This window comes from Strongylocentrotus purpuratus, unplaced genomic scaffold, assembly GCF_000002235.5.
Source record: "Strongylocentrotus purpuratus isolate Spur 01 unplaced genomic scaffold, Spur_5.0 spur5_scaffold_13, whole genome shotgun sequence".
NCBI classification, from domain to species: Eukaryota; Metazoa; Echinodermata; class Echinoidea; order Camarodonta; family Strongylocentrotidae; genus Strongylocentrotus; species Strongylocentrotus purpuratus.
The window spans coordinates 2,148,339-2,169,644 of NW_022145598.1; the positions used below are offsets into that span (position 1 = coordinate 2,148,339).

Sequence of the window (21,306 nt, forward strand, 5' to 3'; positions counted from 1 at the left end):
CATATAAATTTGTTTGAAATACTAAAGGGGACTGCCCAATATAATCAGTTATTTAAATTGTGGCAGGCATCTTGACAAGACATTTGATAAATTAAAAAAAATAGATCATTGTTTATTTGGCCAATTCAAAAATATGTACTTCTGATATCTTAATTATGAATAGGTAGCCAAATGATGGCTCCGTCAAAATCACCAGTAAATTGCAAGTCCCAAAATAAAGCAAGTGAAAGATTTAAGATAGGTTGTTACAATTATTGCACTATGTTGGTCACAAATATTGCACCATGATGGTCACAAATACTGCACTGTGATGGTCACAAATATTGCACCATGATGGTCACAAATATTGCACCATGATGGTCACAAATACTGCACTGTGATGGTCACAAATATTGCACCATGATGGTCACAAATATTGCACCATGATGGTCACAAATACTGCACTGTGATGGTCACAAATACTGCACTGTGATGGTCACAAATATTGCACCATGATGGTCACAAATATTGCACTATGATGGTCACAAATATTGCACCATGATGGTCACAAATATTGCACCATGATGGTCACAAATATTGCACCATGATGGTCACAAATACTGCACTGTGATGGTCACAAATATTGCACTATGATTGTCACAAATATTGCACCATGATGGTCACAAATATTGCACCATGATGGTCACAAATACTGCACTGTGATGGTCACAAATATTGCACTATGATGGTCACAAATATTGCACCATGATGGTCACCAATATTGCACCATGATTGTCACAAATATTGCACTATGATTGTCAAAAATATTGCACCATGATGGTCACAAATATTGCACCATGATGTTCACAAATATTGCACTGTGATGGTGACAAATATTGCCCTGTGTAAAACATAAAATACAGCAATGGTCATGCTATTGGAGTATATTATGAACATTACATGCATTTATACAATACATTTAGAGGTTTAATAGTAACAGTGTAACCTCAATAATAGTCATGCCAATAATGCCCTGCTTTTGCTGATTCTTGCACTAATACAATACTCATATTTATACACTACATATATTAATACAGAAACCATGGATTAGTGCTATACTAATGCACATGTATATACTTATCATCTCATTTAAAATACACATACAATATTTGAATTTATGCTTGAGATATTATTGGGTAGAATACTTATGATTGTACAGACACAACGTGCAATGTTAATTTGGTGAAGATGGATCACAAACAGAACATGGGAACATATGGCAGGGACTATTAGCGCCGATGGACTCCACTATCGCAAGCTCGGCACATTTTAGATGAAATGAAAGATGGTGAGGGAGGTGACAAATATAACAAACCTTCTCTAGAAGTTTTTAAGACATTGATAACAAACATAGCAACAATGAAATATAAAGCTAGTGTTAATGGGTTGTTTGTTAGCAAGAGTTAGCATTAGAGTTTATTCTCTTATGGAAAAGTATTTTTCTCTATGGTCAATGTTTAATTTATTTTCAATGACGATGCTTTATAATTGATTAAAAAAGTATTTCACAGCAAAATCTCTTTCTGCTGCACTTATCTTTATTATTATTATTTTTTTTTTACTGTAAAACAAAAGGATCATGAAGTGTCTTGGCAAGAATGTAGTAGATAAAGAGGATAATGATAAAAGTAATTTAGAATGATGCTGATGTATTAGACATTTTCGAAAAGTGTTGTAAACATCAATTAAAAAAATGATTCCATCCAATGAACACAAAAATGGAAAGAGACCATCAAGCGCTGATGATTCTCTTGGCAATATAGCCAGTCTTGATGTAAATGAAATGAACAAGGACAAAGAAATTATGGAAGATGAGGATGTTTTTGAAATCTTCCAAAAGAATTGAAAACATTGATTGAGGTCAATATAACAGGACATAAAAACAAATGGAGAGGGACTCCTGTAAAGTCAGTTATGTATTAGATGAAAAATGAAATAATATGGACAATGAGGATGAGGGGGAATAGTAATATGCAACTTAACTTCTACGGAAAGTATTGACCAAATTTAATACAATTACAATATTTTTGAGTAAATGGTGAGCTAGAAACGACTAAGCGCCGATGATTCTCTTGGCTGTATAGCCAGGCATGTTGTAGACGAAGAGGATGATGAGGATGAGGATGAGGAGGAAAATAATTCCATTGATGATGTACCACTTGAATCTCCTCCAAATGATGTACCGCAGGGTCAGGAACGGATTGAGGAACCAGCGGAAGGCGGTATCCGGACGACTGTTAGTAGGATTAGGGGAGGTTGCCAGAATGGAGAGATTTGGTTTGGGGATGCAGGAGCCATGCAAATAGTTAAGTGCAGCCAAAAGCCAGTTTTACAGATTGAATAAGAAAATTACAGGAAACATAGAAATGAACAAGCAGCATCATTAACCAAAGCGATAGAATAAAATAAACAGTTTTATAAGAAAATATGATAGTAAAATAGGAAAATATCAATGTAAAAGATATAACAATTTATACAGTAGATAGTAGTAGGAGTAGATCAAGAAATTGTAGATATGTAAAAGTAATAGACGTAGCAGCAGGCGTAGTAGTAGTAGTAACAGTATAAGTAATAGACGTAGACGTAGAAGTAGTAGTAGATGTGGAAATAGTAGATGCAGAAGTAGTAGTAGAAGATGTAATAGAAGTGGTAGAGGTAGTAGTAGTAGTAGATGTAGTAGTAGAAGATGTAGTAGAAGTAGTTGACGTAGTAGTAGAAGATGTAGTAGAAGTTGTAGATGTAGTAGTAGAAGATGTAGTAGAAGTAGTAGAGGTAGTAGAAGTAGTAGATGTAGAAGTAGAAGATGTAGTAGAAGTAGTTGACGTAGTAGTAGAAGATGTAGTAGAAGTAGTAGATATAGTAGTAGAAGATATAGTAGAAGTAGTAGAGGTAGTAGTAGTAGTAGATGTAGAAGTAGGAGATGTAGTAGAAGTAGTTGACGTAGTAGTAGAAGATGTAGTAGAAGTAGTAGATGTAGTAGTAGAAGATGTAGTAGAAGTAGTAGATGTAGTAGTAGAAGATGTAGAAGAAGTAGTAGATGTAGTAGTAGAAGATGTAGTAGAAGTAGTTGACGTAGTAGTAGAAGATGTAGTAGAAGTAGTAGATGTAGAAGTAGAAGATGTAGAAGAAGTAGTAGATGTAGTAGTAGAAGATATAGTAGAAGTAGTTGACGTAGTAGTAGAAGATGTAGTAGAAGTAGTAGATGTAGTAGTAGAAGATGTAGTAGAAGTAGTAGAGGTAGTAGTAGTAGTAGATGTAGTAGTAGAAGATGTAGTAGAAGTAGTAGATGTAGTAGTAGAAGATGTAGTAGAAGTAGTAGATGTAGTAGTAGAAGATGTAGAAGTAGTAGATGTAGTAGTAGAAGATGTAGAAGAAGTAGTAGATGTAGTAGTAGAAGATGTAGAAGAAGTAGAAGATGTAGTTGACATAGAAGTAGTAGTAGATATGAAGATAGAAGATGCAGAAGTAGTAGATGTTAGGTAGTCCCTCATTTACATGGAGAATGTGACATTAACAAAAACAAAAATTTAAGAGCAAATATCAAAAAGGGCATCAAAATAAGTACCACAAGATGCATGCATATCATGCAGGATGGGTATGGAGAAAGGGTAAAAATAAACAAGACATCAATGAGTTAGTGGGTTATTGTGAAAGGTGCTTTCAAGAATATGTACCAACAAAAATATTAGTGTCATGATGAATGAACAGTGCATAATGCAAACAACACAGAGAGCAGAGTATAAATATATTAAACAAAGCAAAATGTGTTTCAGACAATAGTAAATTATACATGTAGACAGAGGTTCTATTCCATTTTTAGTTCCAGTTGTATACTGAATCGTTTAAAAGAAATGCCTCATCATTAGCTTCATGTTATCAGCAAGTATGAAGGATATCAAAAGAAAACTTTCTGTGTTCCTAATAGTCATAATGGAGGTACATGTAAATGATGTTATTCATTATTATTAAAGGGTTTGGTGAAATTTAGTAATGATGAGAAAAACATATATATATGAAAAAAGAGCACTTTGAGGAAGAAAAAAAAGGAATGTTAGGATACAAATGTTACACGATGAATAAAAGCTGTGACAAGGGTGCAGAGATGACACCAACGTTTAAGAAAAATATAAAGAGAACACATATCCAAAATAGTTACATCATCATAAACATGTAAATAAACAATACTCAATAATCAAGGATCACAAATGGCATTAACATAGGGATGCAGCTATCTATTCCACACCTATCTGATTGAATTGATGTTATGATGAATGATCATGGCAGATAATGAGTGGTATATCTGATGTGCCTCCATGTCATGTTACTGTGGTACAGGTATATCTGAGAGCAATGATGTTCACATAGCTTGTTATGAAGAAACTGGGGACATTGCTTCCAAGAACTGCATATTAGCTACCTGTGATATATACTTATGAAGAGAGGATGACCACTAGCCAGAATTCTTTTGAAGTAGTTTTCTGCCACGATACCATCTCTCTCTGTATGGTCATCTTTTTGTATTGGCATGCATCTGCTAGCAGTGATGTTCATCAATGATGTCATGAAGACAGGGAGATCAGTCCCCAGGATTAGTGGCTTCCCTGGTAGAAGAAAATCATTCTCGTCCTGGATAACGTTTGTCAGGACTACTTTTTCACCAAGTTTCACCTACACGACTCCGGGTGTATGGTGATTGTGCCTTCTCTTCAGTTGCTCCACGCCTCTGGAACTCCCTCCCTCCTATTCTTCGCGACACCGACAAGCTAGAGAGCTTTATGTCAGGCCTCAAAACCCATCTTTTCAAGCAAATGTGTAGTCCATAACTATTGGAGGAGCGGCGCCTTTGTATGTTTGAAACAGATTAATGGTGACATACAAATGCTGTGGATCATCTGTACTTTCATCATCAGGAGCCGTCAGAAACTCCAATGGTTCTCTTCTCTGCATGTCTGATGGTTTTGTTCTACCCTTAATAAAATCTCTCTTATCTTCCTATTCTTTCTTCATTATTCCTATCTTCTCTCATCAATTCACTCTTATCATTCCATACCACACAACCCAGTCTCTTCCTAATTCTCCTTCTCATCACAACAACCATTACCGTTCTTCTGTTCGTCACTCGTCTTAGAAACACTGTAGAAACACTTGCTGCTTCTCCTGAAGCACCGTTGCGTTTCACTCTACAACCTGTAAAACAACATCCTCTTCTATGTGCATGTACCTTCATACAAAGTAAAGGGGGTACACAAAATATAACTATGATGTTATTATGATAAAGTGTGTTGAAGGACACGGATGGGGGCACACCATCCTCCAGCTGTGTCTAATGTTCACACACACAGAGGACATCCTCCATGTGCTACCTGAAAATAATAACAACAGACTTTCCACGCTACAAAATAATAGTGTCAGTAATTATTACATTATGTGAAGTTGGTATATAGAATAAAGACAGATACTGATTGAAAATTGGACATACTTTGGTTTAGCTAGAGGGTCTGGTTCATCACGAGCCTTCCCTGCAGGGCTCTTCTCTGCCTCCTCCTCAGTCAAGAGAGCCATCTCAGCCTCCACTTTACCCTGGGCAGAGAGAGGCAAATAGGATGAAATGCTTTGAGTGAAGGAATCCATTATGTGTTTAGGTAATACTTAGAGGGTCAGCTCACTGGGAAATATAGGTTCAGTTACACAATACATAAATACATTTATGGCAATGACAGAGTAATATGCATGCAATGTGTGGACCAATAATTTTACATCATGTATCCCACTAAATGTGTGTATGGGTGCACGATGAGAAAACCCATTTATAACCTAAAGGTGGGCTTGGTAAGATGCATATGCGATATTCTTCCTCATTTTGCCAACAGTCCGCCATATCTCACTATGGATTAGGTCAATGAACATCAGGCGCGTAACCAGGGGTGGCAGTGGGGGCAGTCGCCCCCCAAAAAAAACGTTTGCCCTCCCAAAAAAGGAGAAAAAAGAAGAAAGGAAGAGGACGTAGGAAGAAAAAGGATTAAGAGTCGAGAACAGTACAACGAATCGTCTTCTTTCTCTAATAATTTAATGAAATGTCAAAGCTTTCGTACTTTGCGCACGCGAGGGAGGGGGGAGGAGAACTGTAAGTGGTTTGCGTGCTCACTACCCCCCCCCCCCACCCACGGGGGTATCTCCCCTTAAAAGGGAAGTCCATCCTGATAATAATTTGGTTTTAATAAAACCAGAAATATGAGACAAACAGGTCAGTGAAAGTTTGAGGAAAAACCAATGAAAAATAAGAAAGTTAGAAGTTGCAAGCAATCAAACACAAGTTGCAACTCTGTGACATATCTTGCGCGTTCCCCTCCCATTTATCTTGTACTTAAAACATTAAAAAAATTATAATTTTTTTGACATATATTCACCCTACCTATAATTATTGCAAGTATGTTTTCATATAACCCTGTATGAAAAAAATCTATTCCATCATCAATAACTAAGAAAATGAACTTTATGAATATTTCTGTACAGGGCAAATTGGAAAGGAGCTTGCATGATGTCACAGTGTTTCCAATATGTCTTTCACTTATGACAACTTCAAAAATTTCATAACTTTCCTATTTCTAATCAGGTTTTGCTCAACTTTCACTGATTTGTTTCTCTCATTTTTATGCTTTTATTAAAACTAATTCAATATCAGGGTGGACTTTCCCTTTAAGAGACTTCGGTGGTAAGCGCTTTATAAGTAACGTTTTTATTATTATTATTATTATTATTAAAGCCTGTCTGCACTAGTTTTTGCCAGGGGGATTAGACCTCCCTGCAAGGTCACTGACAGGTGGTTATCTCATCAAATCAGCTCTCAATTAACATAAGAAAAAGGGGATCATGGGGGACCAACAGGCACCGATTAGGCATTGTGTGCTATATAGAGGGGCACAAGTAGCTATAAGTACTGCAGTGGGGCTTTAAAACTAATTCAATATCGGGGTGGACTTGCCCTTTAAAGTATGATCTTTCTTACCGTGAGTTCTTCTCCTTCCTTCTCTGACTTGGCAATGAAAGGCCACCATCCCTTGGTTCTCTTGAGTTTGAAGATTGACATCTTGTTCATGGCTCGGAATGAATCGATGGAACACTTCTTGGACGTCTTGGCCCCACGCGGGAACCGGTTCAGATCAAGTGATAGTGATCCTGTACACACAATGTATCACAATCAGAATTTGATATTTACATTATGTAGTTGGATAAAATACTGATACATGTTGAGCTTAAAATTTAAATGACTCGATAGAACATTATTTGGAAGTCACAGTTAGAAAGTTATATTCATAAAATGCAGTTTGACAAATATTAAAAGACATTGCGGTAAGATTTAAAAGAATGACAAAGATAGCTTCAAATGACTCAATGGAACGTTTTTTTGAAAGTCTTGGTCCAAAATGGAAAAGGTTCAGATCTAGGATCTGATCCTTCACTCATAGAACAGAATTGTCAGGAGTTCATTGTCAGATGGTTGTATGAACCAAGCCTTAGAAGATAATTGCCCAGTGCTTCATATACACCTGTAAGAGCTACACTAAACAAAGTTGTGACTTTGACCCTGGACCAAATGCTTTATCAAACCCTAATCTAACCCTAAGACCTAGCACTCTGTTAGGGTGGGGGCACTTTTGGTGCATTATAGGACAAGCAATAAAATGCCTCTTCCATCACATTTCTTAACCCGCTGACTACTGAATTCCTTCATTCCTATAGGCTTTAACACAGGGACCACCTGGTTCCAGTAAGCAATGGCTTAAATCTACCAGTGATCGACAGGACAGGAGAGGGTTATTTGGTAAATGGTTAAAGGCTGGCTGTACTAGTTCAGCCAGAAGGGATTAGATCATCAGCGAGGTCACTGACAGGTGGCTATCTCATTAACTCAGCTCTCAATTATCATAAGAAAGAGAGGATCATGGGGGACCAACAGGCACCGATTGGGGAAGTTTTCTATATAGAGGGAGCAAGTAGCTACAAGTAGTACAGTGGGGCTTTCAGAGAAAATAATTTTCATACCAAGGAAGTCATCAGCAGAGAAGTGATCTGCATCCCAGACCTGAAGGTTCAATCTAGGCGGGACCTTGTACTCCGTCTCGTCGATGGAGAAGGCAGACTCTTTCTTCTTGATGACCATCTTCTCCTCAGCGGCCAGGTAGTCAAACTGGAAGATGAAACGCCAGTTGAAGTTACCCTCTCCAGTCAGGGAACGGTAGTGGACATCCGTGGATTGGGTGTCCGCGCTCGGGCCAAGCAACCATCTGAGAGATGAAAATCCACCAACCCTTATAATATTAAAATTTTGTCCACTACATTCTCTCATTTCCCTCAAGTTTAAATACTATGACCGCCTGGTTTCAGAAGACCTTGTAATAATAATAATAATAATATCTAAGATTTATAAAGCGCTGGTGTACACATATAAGAGGTCAGTATTCATTCATGGATATTGCTAGGTGAACAGAGAGTGAAGTAGCTAAGTGGAAGAGTTGGGGAAGGTTTGATAAGGGCTTGTATGGTCTTGATAAGGGCTTGTTTGGTCTTGATCAGGGCTTGTATGGTCTTGATCAGGGCTTGTATGGTCTTGATCAGGGCTTGTATGGTCTTGATAAGGGCTTGTATGGTCTTGATAAGGGCTTGTATGGTCTTGATAAGGGCTTGTATGGTCTTGATGAGGGCTTGTATGGTCTTGATCAGGGCTTGTATGGCCTTGATCAGGGCTTGTATGGTCTTGATCAGGGCTTGTATGGTCTTGATCAGGGCTTGTATGGTCTTGATAAGGGCTTGTATGGTCTTGATAAGGGCTTGTATGGTCTTGATAAGGGCTTGTATGGTCTTGATAAGGGCTTGTATGGTCTTGATAAGGGCTTGTATGGTCTCTTTTTCATGTTCCCCTTGCCTATTCTACCCATCATGTACAGGCCTTCTCTCACCTGTTCTTTGCCCAGTTCTTCCCCATGTTTCAACATGTCCCACCATGCATGCTCCTGTAGCTATGCCACTTGATTGAGGGGATACATTGTCTGTTTGGAGCCAGGAGGGCATTAAATCTATTTTTAGAATTTCTCAATTTTTTTCTTCATATTCCAAAAGAACACCAAAAATAATGTCCAATTGCCGAAAACCAATTGAATATGTTAAGTATTGGCTGAGATATGACCCTCTGAATGAATATATGTCCTATGGGAACTCAGTGTTATATGCTCTGGCTCCTAACCATTAAATAGATTTTTATGACGTCACAGCTTCGGTACTCTATTACACAGAGTGCTACTAATCTGGCTCTATAAACAGTTGATTTAAAAAAAGAAAACACAAGTACCACACCAATATACTCATACATGTAGATCACCTGACTCATTCAATTGTTTGATATCCTCAATCTACTCACCCCTTGACATAGATGTCACTCATCTTCTCTCCAGTCAGGAGGGAGTCATCTTCAAGAACCACATCATCCGTGTTCCAGATGATCACCCGCAGCTCATAGCGCTTGGGTTTACGAGGTGAGATGTCCACCGGAGCTTGAGGGAGGGGCATGTCCATTGGGAACATATCCACCCACATCTCTACCTTGCCCTGGTTGGGGGTGAAGAGGGAGGGGTAGAGGAGAGAGGAGAGGGGAAAATATTATCAGCAATACCACCAAAGGTACCATCACCTCTACACACACCACCAATATAACCATTAATTAACCATCAGCACCGACAATGGTCATCACCACTACCATCGTGATTGTCATCATCATAATCATCATCATCATCTTCATTACCATAACTACGACTATCACTGCCATTACCACTACCACCACCACTGGCATCATCATCGTTATCACCACCATCATCAGTATAATCATCATCATTATCATCACCACCACAATCATCAATATCATCATCATTATCCCCACCACCACCACAATCACAATTATGACCATGACAAACATCATCCCCATCAAAACCATCATCACTAACTAGTGTCATCATTACCACTACCACCACAATCAAGGTCAATGTTATCACTGATATCATCGTCTGTCCCAACTTTGAATAACAATATCATGTCTATCTCCATGCCATCATCACTTCAACCAACTTTCCTCTCTCCATCATGATCATTCCTCCCTACTGACCTGTTCAATGCCTGGTTTATCAGGATGATAGAGTGATCTTGTCTCCACGTGTTCAGGGACCAGCTTACATCCCACTTCAGCGATTTCATCCCAGTGGAGCAGTGCTTCCAATGAGGTCAGGTCATCAGTAGCCTTACTGTTTCCTGCACAACATTACGTCAAACAAAACAAAATTGGTGTCAAAATAATCATCTATTAGTCAAACCCATCAAAAGCCTTTCTCATAATGAATTCAGCATAGATGTTGAAAAGATATGGTGATAGGCTGCAGCCTTGACGGACTCCTTGAAGCAGTTGCCTCAATTTAATTCATTTCATAACCTCATTATTTTACATCAGACTCCCAATCCATCAAGTTGAAATAATGTTAGGTATGGTTTCCTCGCAGTTTCAAAGCACTTCACTATTTGCTCCATAAGGTAGTATAAGGGCCACATAAATAATGATGCAACATTTCAATGAGACCAGTTGAGCCAATACATATATTTAAAAATCTATGCTATCTAAATAATGACACAACACTTCAATAAATTCAGTTAAGCCAATACAAATATTTAAAAATCTATGCACTCTAAACAATGACGCAACACTTCAATAGGGCAGCTGAACCAATACAAATATTCACAAATCTATGTTCTCTAACAAAACAAGTGGGCCTTCAAAGGTTTCTTGAGCTGATCCACAGATATGGCAGTCTTTAGGATGGTGGGTAGCTTGTTCAATAACCATGCAGTAACTCATCTACATGTACATGAGTATTTCTCAATTTAAAACATGTCTTCAACACATACCAGACCGGTATGAAGTAAATCTATATAAGGAGAAGAGACAATTTTTCTACATAGTTACTAAATTTAAGACAAGCTTTTTTGACATACCACTTTCATCTTCAATGAACTGTTCTCCGTAGTAGATCTTGTCTCCGACCTCTGCTTGACCCGGAGCGAAGCGCAGTTCGACCTTGTGCTCCTTACACAGTCTGGTTAGAATCTGGGCAGGTTTCTGAGGATCACGCCAATTGTTGTATCCATACCTGAATAAGTTAAATACATTGATGATAATTATAGGTCCATTTAAATAGTGCAGCTTCTATTTGAATATACTCTACTGCGCTTAATAAACAGTATTATATTATTACCCTGGCTGTGGCTGAGCCGCCATAACAAGGCGCTAAAGCATTCAAAGAATTTCTTACTACCAGGTACCCATTTCTTCACCCGAGTGGAGAAGAGACATGTAAATTAATGTCTTGCCAAAGGACATATATATTAGTGCCGCGACTGGACTTGAGCTGCAAACCATGTGATCCACAGTCCAATGAGGTATCAAGACCATTGATGCACAGACTAGTACTAACAACGGTAAGGTTCAGATAATGGAAACACTCACAAATCTTGCAGACAACAACCTGCATCTACAGACGTGAATTGACCATAAAAATGTTAATTGCTTTCTTCATCTTCAATGTCCGTGAATCCCTACCAGGCCTACCAAATTATCCAATAAGTTTCACACCCACCTAAAGTTCATTGAAAATGACTACTTTTCCTGAACACTTATGGTGCCATCAAGGTACTTTATGGTGGTAAAGTGATTGCAAATAAAATATTGTTAGACAAATTGCAGTCATAGTTTACTTTTTTCATCATTGTTAATTTTTGATTAAATGAATGTTCTATGTTTTCAAACTTTACCATTAATCAGCTCATTTTCAATATTATGAAGTGGGGGAAGTTTTTCTAAGTTTAAATATAAAAGTATTAGAATATGGTTGGTTAAAACTTACTATGGAAATACACTGTATACAGGTTAAAATCTCAAAGATAGATGAATGGGCTCAAAGGACATCCTCTTTAGCTCTGGAATTCTCTAGCTTGTATCATACAGGGTTGTCCCATGCTAACTACAGAACTTTTCAAAATGGTTGTTCTAATAATTAGAAACTTAGTTTGTGATACAATGGAAGTGTTCTGCATAAAGACTTACAGATTGAATTCCTTGGAGTAGCCGCATGTTGCTCGATGCTTGCTGTAGTAGCGATTCTCAAGATCAATCATGGTCTCACCGATGAGATCGTCTGATCCTATCATATCCCAGTCATAGATCTGAATGGCTAGCTTCGACTCCATGGGAAAGGTAGCCTCAAACTCAAAACACCTAGGGAAAAGAGGAGGAGAATTTTATTTGACATACAAATTCTGACATTTTATTCCTCAAGAATAGGACACCAAATGCTATACAATTTTACAGGTGATACATCAATTCATTATTCTTATTTTTTTTAACATGTAAAATGATTTGTACACATGAAATAAAAACTGGATAAAGTGCATGCAGTCAGGGGAAATGCAAAACACTTACATTTGTATTTACTCAAAATTATATTTTCCCACACAGAGAGGCTACATTTATAATCAGTATTCATCCATTTGTATGAATAAAAACAAATTGCTTACTTGAATACAATAATTGTCTACTTACTTGCCGAAGGTTGGATTGAGGTTCTTGGAGACATAGTTCTCTTTGTCGTTGGTCTTGTGTTTGCCCAGGTGTATCTGGACATACGGATCGGCCTGCAGGCAAAGACAAGATGATAAGATGGTTTAGGTATGAGAGAAATGGAAGTGCATATCATAATGAAAGGACATTTAAAAATGTTGATCATCTGTAAAGTTCTTATAACACTCCTTTTTTCTTCTTCTTCATCAACCCTCCTCCCTCTCTCTCTCTCTCTCTCTCTCTCCCTCTCTCTTACCCTCTATCTCCACTTCCTGTTCATCTACCTATAAATCTACATTTCTTTCAATTTTGTATTATTGTAACTTTTGCCACTATTTAATACCCCTAATATATACATAAGGTATAAGTTTTATGTTCACTCCTAACTTTCAGCACTGACTTTTGTAATGCGTAGACATTCCACTCTGTAATCAATATATTCATGTCTCTGATAATTTATTGTTTGTAAATGTATCCTGATGTTGAAATGAATATAAAATCATTCAACAGAACAATTTCCTTCCTGAAATACAATGATAAATTGTTTTAAATCCTGCTATACCTTTCCGTTGACGTCAGTAGGATGAAGGTCGATGGCCTTGATAATGTAGACCCTCACTAGGACACCCATGGGGTCGTTCTTGGGAAGCTTCTGAAAGTATCCCAGCTTGGGATCCAAGCTACCAAACATCTTGGTAGGGTCTTTCTCGATCTCAGGGGGTAGGGGCCACTTGTACAAGGCTATGGCTCCCTGCAAATAGAAAATAGTAATAATTTACATTTAATATTTACACCATGTTATTCTGAAGATTCATGTCATTTGCTAATGTTTAGTGCCACATTGCAGCATCAGCTAATCAATTGGTGGTTGTTCAATCTTGTTTGTACAGCTACGATCAGCCATTGTTTTCTGCAGTGACTAATAATTGCTGGTTCTTTGATTGTCTTAACTAAAGAGCTTTAACGTTTTCTGAGGCTGGCATCTTGTCATTTAACCTTAATTGCCTGGTGGCAGCAGTGGGATATGAACCCAAAATTGATAATAGTTACAATTACGACATTGACAATGAAGAGTTGAAATGGCTGTTGCACCATCTTGTGTTCAAAGATACTCCTAGATTTGATCATCTGCTAGGAGCAAGAAGGGCCATAAGTAATATACTTAAACCCTTACGCGACAATCAGTCCACATTTTTGGTTTGGCCCAATATATTTTTTGTTCAAAGCCCTTAAGAAAAATGGCAAATTTGTCAAAAAGGGAAAGAAAATCTGCAAACACTGCATCCATTTTCATTGCATGACTTTATTGTGTTTGATGCCAGGAATTAAAAAATAAAATAAAAATATCCTTTTAAATGCATAAATTGGAAACAGGTTGAAAGTTTCAAAAATCTTTATTTTTGTAATCAAAATTTGCAATTTTTAAAACTCTTTAACAACATTGTCACCCACAAACATTTTTTTCCAGAGACATTATTACTCTTTATTTTAACAGTGAAGAAATAAAAGAACAAATATTGTTGCCACTTTAAAGAACAGAATGTGAAATATTTAGCCTTAAAAAGCAATCCTGTCCTGAAAGGGTAAACACAGTTTGAAAAATGGCTTTCTTTCTTTGAACAAATGATATGGGGAGTGTTTAAAAAAGATCCTAAGTCGAACTTAACTCTAAGTTGGACTTAAAAACTATGGAGAGCTATTTGTAGCCTTAAAATAATATATATTCAAAAGCGAAAATTCAATTATTTTAGATTCTTTTACATTCCAAATCAAGAACATGAATTCTCCTTGAATCAACATTTTATTCCTTTTAAAATAACTTTTACAAAATATTTTCATAGATGCTTTACATAATTGCTAAGTCCAACTTAGAGATAGGTTCGACTTAGGATCTTTGTGAAACACCCCCTTGGGTCGAGTGGATATGCCACCGGACTGTGGATCACAAGGTCCGCGGTTTAAGTCCCGCTGCGGCACTAATGTCCTTTGGCAAGACATTGATCTACATTTGCCACTCTCCACCCAGGTGTTAAAATGGGTACCCGATAGGATGCGAAAGCTAATGTGGTTTGATTAGCAATGGCACCTGTAAAATGGCGACTGGCTGGAATGCCCCCCAGGGAGTGGAGAATGTGCACACCTTGTGTGCGGGTAAGCCTGAATCCGATGACCCGGGTAATAATATGTTCCGCGCCTAGAAACAAAGTATTAGGCGCACTATAAATGTGAGCTATTATTATTATTATTGGTCTTACCTTGAACTTGCCCACCACCCTGCTGTCACTGTCCTCCTCTCCGGTGTTCTTCCCGCGTAGAAGCTCAAAGGTGTGAAGCCACTCCTTGAACCCATTGAAGTCTGGAACATTCTCCAGCTCAGTCGAGTAGAACTGATGCCGAAAGGAAGGAGATGGATAATAAATAATAGTGGGTTCTTGTATAGCGTTCATGTCTGTCAGATTTGACACTCCTGGCGCTCTCCCGATTATTACCCTGATGAACGTTAACCTCTTGTTTGTTTAACAAGTGATGTACATTGAGTTAATTGAATATCAAAGTTAGGTGACAGAGGGGTTTTATTCTTTGCGTTTCTAAAATATAACGTTTACACAAACATTGTTGTAAAATCTCTGTTTTAACAGATGTATAAAACTTCCATATGAATGGGATAAAAAAAAGGACAATTTGTTGAACGATAGCATTATCTTTTTGGTCTTGTCCTTATAAAGTTTTAATTAGCTAATACATGTGCAATGCAGCATCATACAAAGAAAAATACTTTTTAAAATTCACCCAGCGCCCAGGAACAAATGGTCAGCAAATGTACAGTTAATAAAACTTTCTTTGACTATATCTACGAAAACACTTATCATACCGAGTAAGGTGATAGATACAATTTACAACTTCTCTATATCAATCATTTCTTTACCCTTTCACAAAAAAAGCAAAAAAAGAGAGACAAAAATGAAGAACGTCAACAAAATTTGTGTTTGCACCTTTGAGCAGGCACACAAAAGATATATTTGGATGCCCCGGTGGATGTATAATAAACACTATAAAATTTAGCCCCTAAAACACTTCTGCTTTTGAGAAAATTGAATAATCAAAATTTACTGGTGCTCCCGGTAATTTCAAATATTTTGAATAGCGTCTAAGGCCATTCCATGGTAGCTGCGACAATGAAAATCTCAGAATATGCAGTTCTGATATATAATTTCCAAATGGGAATAGCAAATCGGTCGATTGTAGTCAAGAAACATTGTTTCAAAGCTAAAGTAATATCAGTCTTGAGAGGGAGCTATACAACATAAAGAGTTTATTATTTACAATTTCTTCACTTTAGACTTGATTTTAACCGCGACAACAATCATTGAATATTGTAAAATCGCATATGCTTCCAATATGTTCATTTGAACCACATTTATGAACCCATACCAAAACTTGTATTACCTTAAACTATGAAAGCTTCACACAAGATAAATGATTGTGTTCTCACCTGTATGAGACAGACATCTAATTCCTCCTGTTTTTATCCAAATGAAGAAAAAAAATGAAATAGAAAACAAATGTTAATTTCAGATGATAAATACTGTAACCCCCCTCCCGGATGACAGTAACACTCAAATGTTATCATATAGAAGCAGTAAAGTAATAAGAGAATGTAGAAGTATGCAACTTGTATATCCTGCTTCACAAACAGGTTATTTTGTGCTAGACGTTCATCAGCTAAGAGAATACAAAATTACTAATACACTACACTTGCCTATTTCTCCCATTTGATATACAAGTAAGCGATACAGATATATAAAGTAGCATTGTCTCTGTATGGTCCGTACTATCCAAATTCAATCGGTCTTTACAAAAGAGAAGAATGAAAGACAAATTTCACTTAAATGATTGAGTTTGGTTGTTAGTCTTGCCCAACAACACAGAGTTTTCATCACAATAGGTATTTTTACATGTCAAAAAGGGGGATTTGATTTACTTTCTAAAAAAACTATAGGCACTAAACCTGATTTTGGACAAATGCAAACATAAAGGAGCTCAAATAAATGATATTATTTCTATTGATAGACAAATCTTCTTTTTATTTTTGTCCAAAATATTTCAACTCTATGACTTTAAGTACATAAAGTTGAAGTAATGTTTAAAGTAATACTTTAAACATGCATACACAAGTAATATGAATTGTTGAGTATATGCTGATTTTTTTTGTTTTGTTTTTTTGTTGGGGGGGGGGGGGAGTGAAGGATTTCTTACACACAAAATGCCTGCATTATAATAAGATTGTATAAGGTCAATTTATGAGGATGAAGGAGCTGGTGGTTATATTTCTGAATGTCCCCCCCCCCCACCAGTTCCAAGTATAGGCAAATAAAAAAATTAAAAGATTCATGCACATACACAAATGTAAACTGTCTGGTAACAAAATAGTGTGAGTCAATTGCATGCTTAAATCTGTCATGCAAATTAATCTAACTGCATACATATATGCTTCTACTCAAGATATAAACTATAACACTCCCAATTAATGTGTATGGTACACATTCATACTCTAAAATATTAAAAAGCAAATAGTCGTATAAGGAGGGAGTCTCATGCCACCACGCTCATTCTCCCGCCGGCCCACCAGCTCGTAGCGGAGTCTCATTCCACCACCCTCATTCTCCCGCCGGCCCACCAGCACGTAGCGGGAGTCTCATGCCACCACGCTCATTGATCTATATTTGCCACACTCCACCCAGGTGAAGTAAATGGGTACCTGGTAGGAATTTATTCCTTGAAACGCAGCGCGCGTAACAGCTGCACTGCTAAAGCCAGATTATGCTGCATTATTGTAGAGTGCTTAGAGACTTCTGACAAAGTAAGTGTTAGGCGCTATATAAGCACTGTAATTATTATTATTAATTATTATTCTCTCGCCGGCCCACCAGCACGTAGCGGGAGTCTCATGCCACCACGCTCATTCTCCCGCCGACCCACCAGCATGTAGCGAGGACTCCTGCCACAACGCCCTTCCTCCCGCTGTCCCGGTATCTCCCGGTATCTACCGGTTTATGAAAAAATCTCCCCTTTTTTTTTTTACCCCCCCCCCCCCCCCCCCCCCCCCCCCCCCCCCCGTTGAGCAAAATTAAAAATTGCATATGATCTCCCTCAAAGCAGTTCCCCAAAGTTGACAGCCCTTAGTATTACAGTTCCCGTTACTCAACCTTTGTAAGAGCCTAGCATCATCCATACCGGTTGTGCCCAAGATTGCGAGGGAAACATAGGGATCTTGCAAGGGCAGTACTGGGGCTATATGCTGGTTGTGCTATAATATAGACTATACCAAGGATAAATCTCAAATTCCCACCATGGATTTTAGTTAAATTATGTTTCCCCCTCTCAAAAAAAGGTATTGACTGGAGTCTTGAACTATCAAGACTTGCTCTCTCTTTCTTTTCCTCTGAAAAAGATTTCAAGTATTTCAGTATTTCAAGACATCAGTATGTAGGTCAAACCAATTTAAGCCTCACAATTCTAATACTGCTGCCAAATACTCTCAGCATTGCTTAGGCGAGGCGTCAAAAATAAATATACCAGCCAGCGGCAGCTAACTGCACTTGTGCGTCCTGGCTGCATTTTTTAAATTAGCTCAGCCGGCTACCGCTGGCGGTAGGACCCTCAATTAACTCATGATGTCATCATAATGGTCTCCGAACAAAAGCATGCGCCGGCTGCCGCCTTTCGAATGGAAACCGAGCCTCAGATCCCAGCCTGGCGCAAGCCGGCTGGGCTAATAAGTGAAAAATAATTGCCCCAGCCAGGCTTCGGCCGTAATTGCAGCCTCGATGCGCCAATACGTGAGGCGGCAGCCTGCTGGTATCGATATTTTTGACGCCTCGCCTTATGTGATCAACCATGACCTTTAAAGTTCGACTCTACATATATACCAGTATATATGTATCCAAGGACATACAAACTGCATGTATTTACCAGTAGCCCAGGCTTAGTATCATACCATCAATATGAGATAATGATACCTGAAAAGCGCCTCAAACCATCAAAATTACAGTAGATTGGATGAAGCCAGCATACCGTATACAGGTTTAAAAGCCCTTATGATTAAGCCTGATTTCATATATTAGGCACTAGCATTTTCACCAAAGCTGATGACATGAATTCTTCTTATCTGAACATACATATCAGATCATGATGTACCATGAAATATAACTACTGTTTATACAAACAATCAAAACCAAAAGACCGGAATAATAATATTTCTGTCAAGCACTTACAGACATCACAGATGAACAGTATTACGAGCTGTATCACCTTAGAATTGTATTATTGCTCTGTTCAACAAGACATTAGCATGATATGGGCCCCAATGTATAAAACTTACATTTGATGGTAACTTTGCCATCAATATCACTACCATGGCAACATCACTCAACAACCAATCAAATCAAGGTTACCCTTAATGGCAAAGTAACCATCAATTATAAGTGTTATGCAATGGGGGGGGGGGGGGGCATTTCAACTCTTTACTTGCCATGTATCAGAAGCCTGGGCTGCCACACTATTTAGTGTATATATGTGTGACAAAAGTCAACCGTGGCACTCCAATGTTTTTTAAATGGGTCGACCAAAGCAAGCACCTTCAACATATGTATCCATTTCAACTCTTTACTTGCCATGTATCACAAGCCTTGGCTGCCACACTATTTAGTGTATATATGTGTGACAAAAGTCAACCGTGGCACACCAATGTTTTTTAAATGAGTCGACCAAAGCAAGCACCTTCTTTATATTATTACATTTACTTTCACAATAAGTTCATGCATGTATAGAGCAATGGATAAAGAACATGGCAAATGTATGGGCACAAACCAACAGCATATGACCATATGAAATATACAGTTTGAACACATGTAAACACTGAAAAGATAAAGACAGCACACATTAAAAAGAAGCATTCGTATTATTATGCATTCATGGGTTATAGTAAACATGATGAGCGGTGGAAGAATTGTATCATGTGTAGGAACAAACCCAAAATGATCCAGGACCGCCTCCCTGAAAAGCAAATCATTCAAGCGAGATAGTAACTGCAAATTATGTTAACAACTACTGTAAGACCAGAAACTTTCGCGACATGAACATTTCAAGAATTGCTGAAGATGGATATTTTTTTATACAACAACATACTTTTGTGAATTGCAAAATGAAGCGTTGTTTTAATTGTCTATGAATGTTCTCCATCATCCAGCTAGGAAGAATTGATAACTTGACATTAGCCCTTGATACGAATCTTTTAATTCACCTGTTACAAATACATGTATTTAAATTGTCAGAATGCAAATTGCGTACATTGGTTGTTGCTAAGTACTTATATAGGACAAATATTATGGCATGTCCTATCTAACACCATGGAATGTATGCAATTTGCATTCTGACAATTGACATACAATTATTGGTAACGGGTGAATTTCGAGGCACTGGATTATGAATTTGGTTACATTACGCAAAAATGGCTTATTCCAAGTACTCCATGTAAATGTGAATACATAACCACCTGGCACTGCGCCGTTGGATGTGCACAAACATTACTGCAAAAGGTCCTTAAATGACCTTAATGCATTCACACAACTCTCTTAGGAATACAGGCACACACTGAACTTATCTCTTTGTGCATGGACCTATAAAACAACAGTGTGTACATGTATATGCAAGAAATCTGAACACATCCACTCTGTAACACAGCAAAGGAAACAAGACAAAAACAAACCACTGCAGGCCATGCTATAGCATTTACCATTACAAATAAAATTACCTCTTCCTAAAGACAGCAATAAAAATGATCAAATAAAATTAAGAATAATATTAACACATGTAAATGTTGTAAGCAAAATGGATTCATTGTAGCAAAGTCAACATATTAATGATTTCTGCTATAAATGTAATGTATTTAAAAAACATACATGTATTGGCTTGCTGTGAATATGATAAAGTCTGCTGAGATGTAGGCATTATTACCAGGCCACCAAAAACAAATATGAATGTAGATTGTGGCCAGGATCGGTCGGTTTGGAGTCAGTTGGGCTATGACCAGACTTTGAATTTTTTTCGGCGGCAACAAAGTGCGGTTTATACACCGTTAATTATGGTACTCTGAATTGTGTGTGCTTATGGTCTAAACTACTCAGCATTTCTAGGAGAGGGCAAGTTATTTTATGGCTCATGTTTTGTGCAATATTTACAAGTGCTTTCATTTCTAATGTTCTTTACTACTGCCATTTTAAAATTTACTACTTCTAAATGTACCACATGTGTGTTAACGATATTTTGCAAAATGAAAATGCTTTTCATGTGCTCATAGATGAATTATCATTTGCATGCGTGGGCCCAAAACTTTGAAATAACTTACTGATGGAAATTAGGAAATCACCATTGTTAATTGTTTTAAATAAAAACTAAAAGGACATCTTTTCAGCTAACTTAATGTTGTAGACTTTAAGCCAGAGCTGCCAGCCTTGTGCGACCAAAAAAAGGAACCATGATGGCAAAAATAAAAGGAATTTCAAGCAAAAAATAGGAATTCATTAAAAGGAAACTCACAACCATGGGCGACACAC

At 37.6% G+C, this 21,306-nt stretch overlaps 1 protein-coding gene across 9 annotated transcripts in view; it reads right to left on the reverse strand.

Annotated features, from left to right (window-relative positions):
* The window catches only part of LOC588154 (otoferlin), a 93,311-nt gene that overhangs the window by 10,852 nt on the left and 61,153 nt on the right, over positions 1-21,306 (reverse strand). For 8 of the 9 annotated variants that reach the window (XM_030982697.1, XM_030982700.1, XM_030982704.1 and 5 more), the window contains 12 exons: positions 20,505-20,510; positions 16,185-16,211; positions 14,947-15,078; positions 13,254-13,442; positions 12,674-12,765; positions 12,179-12,349; positions 11,071-11,225; positions 10,193-10,335; positions 9,455-9,642; positions 8,083-8,324; positions 7,046-7,215; positions 5,519-5,619 (listed from right to left, as the gene is read on the reverse strand). In XM_030982697.1, coding sequence (XP_030838557.1) covers positions 5,519-5,619; positions 7,046-7,215; positions 8,083-8,324; positions 9,455-9,642; positions 10,193-10,335; positions 11,071-11,225; positions 12,179-12,349; positions 12,674-12,765; positions 13,254-13,442; positions 14,947-15,078; positions 16,185-16,211; positions 20,505-20,510 — 1,616 coding nt within the window. The remainder of the gene's footprint in view (positions 1-5,518; positions 5,620-7,045; positions 7,216-8,082; positions 8,325-9,454; positions 9,643-10,192; positions 10,336-11,070; positions 11,226-12,178; positions 12,350-12,673; positions 12,766-13,253; positions 13,443-14,946; positions 15,079-16,184; positions 16,212-20,504; positions 20,511-21,306) is intronic. The other variant, XM_030982698.1, reaches the window with a different exon arrangement.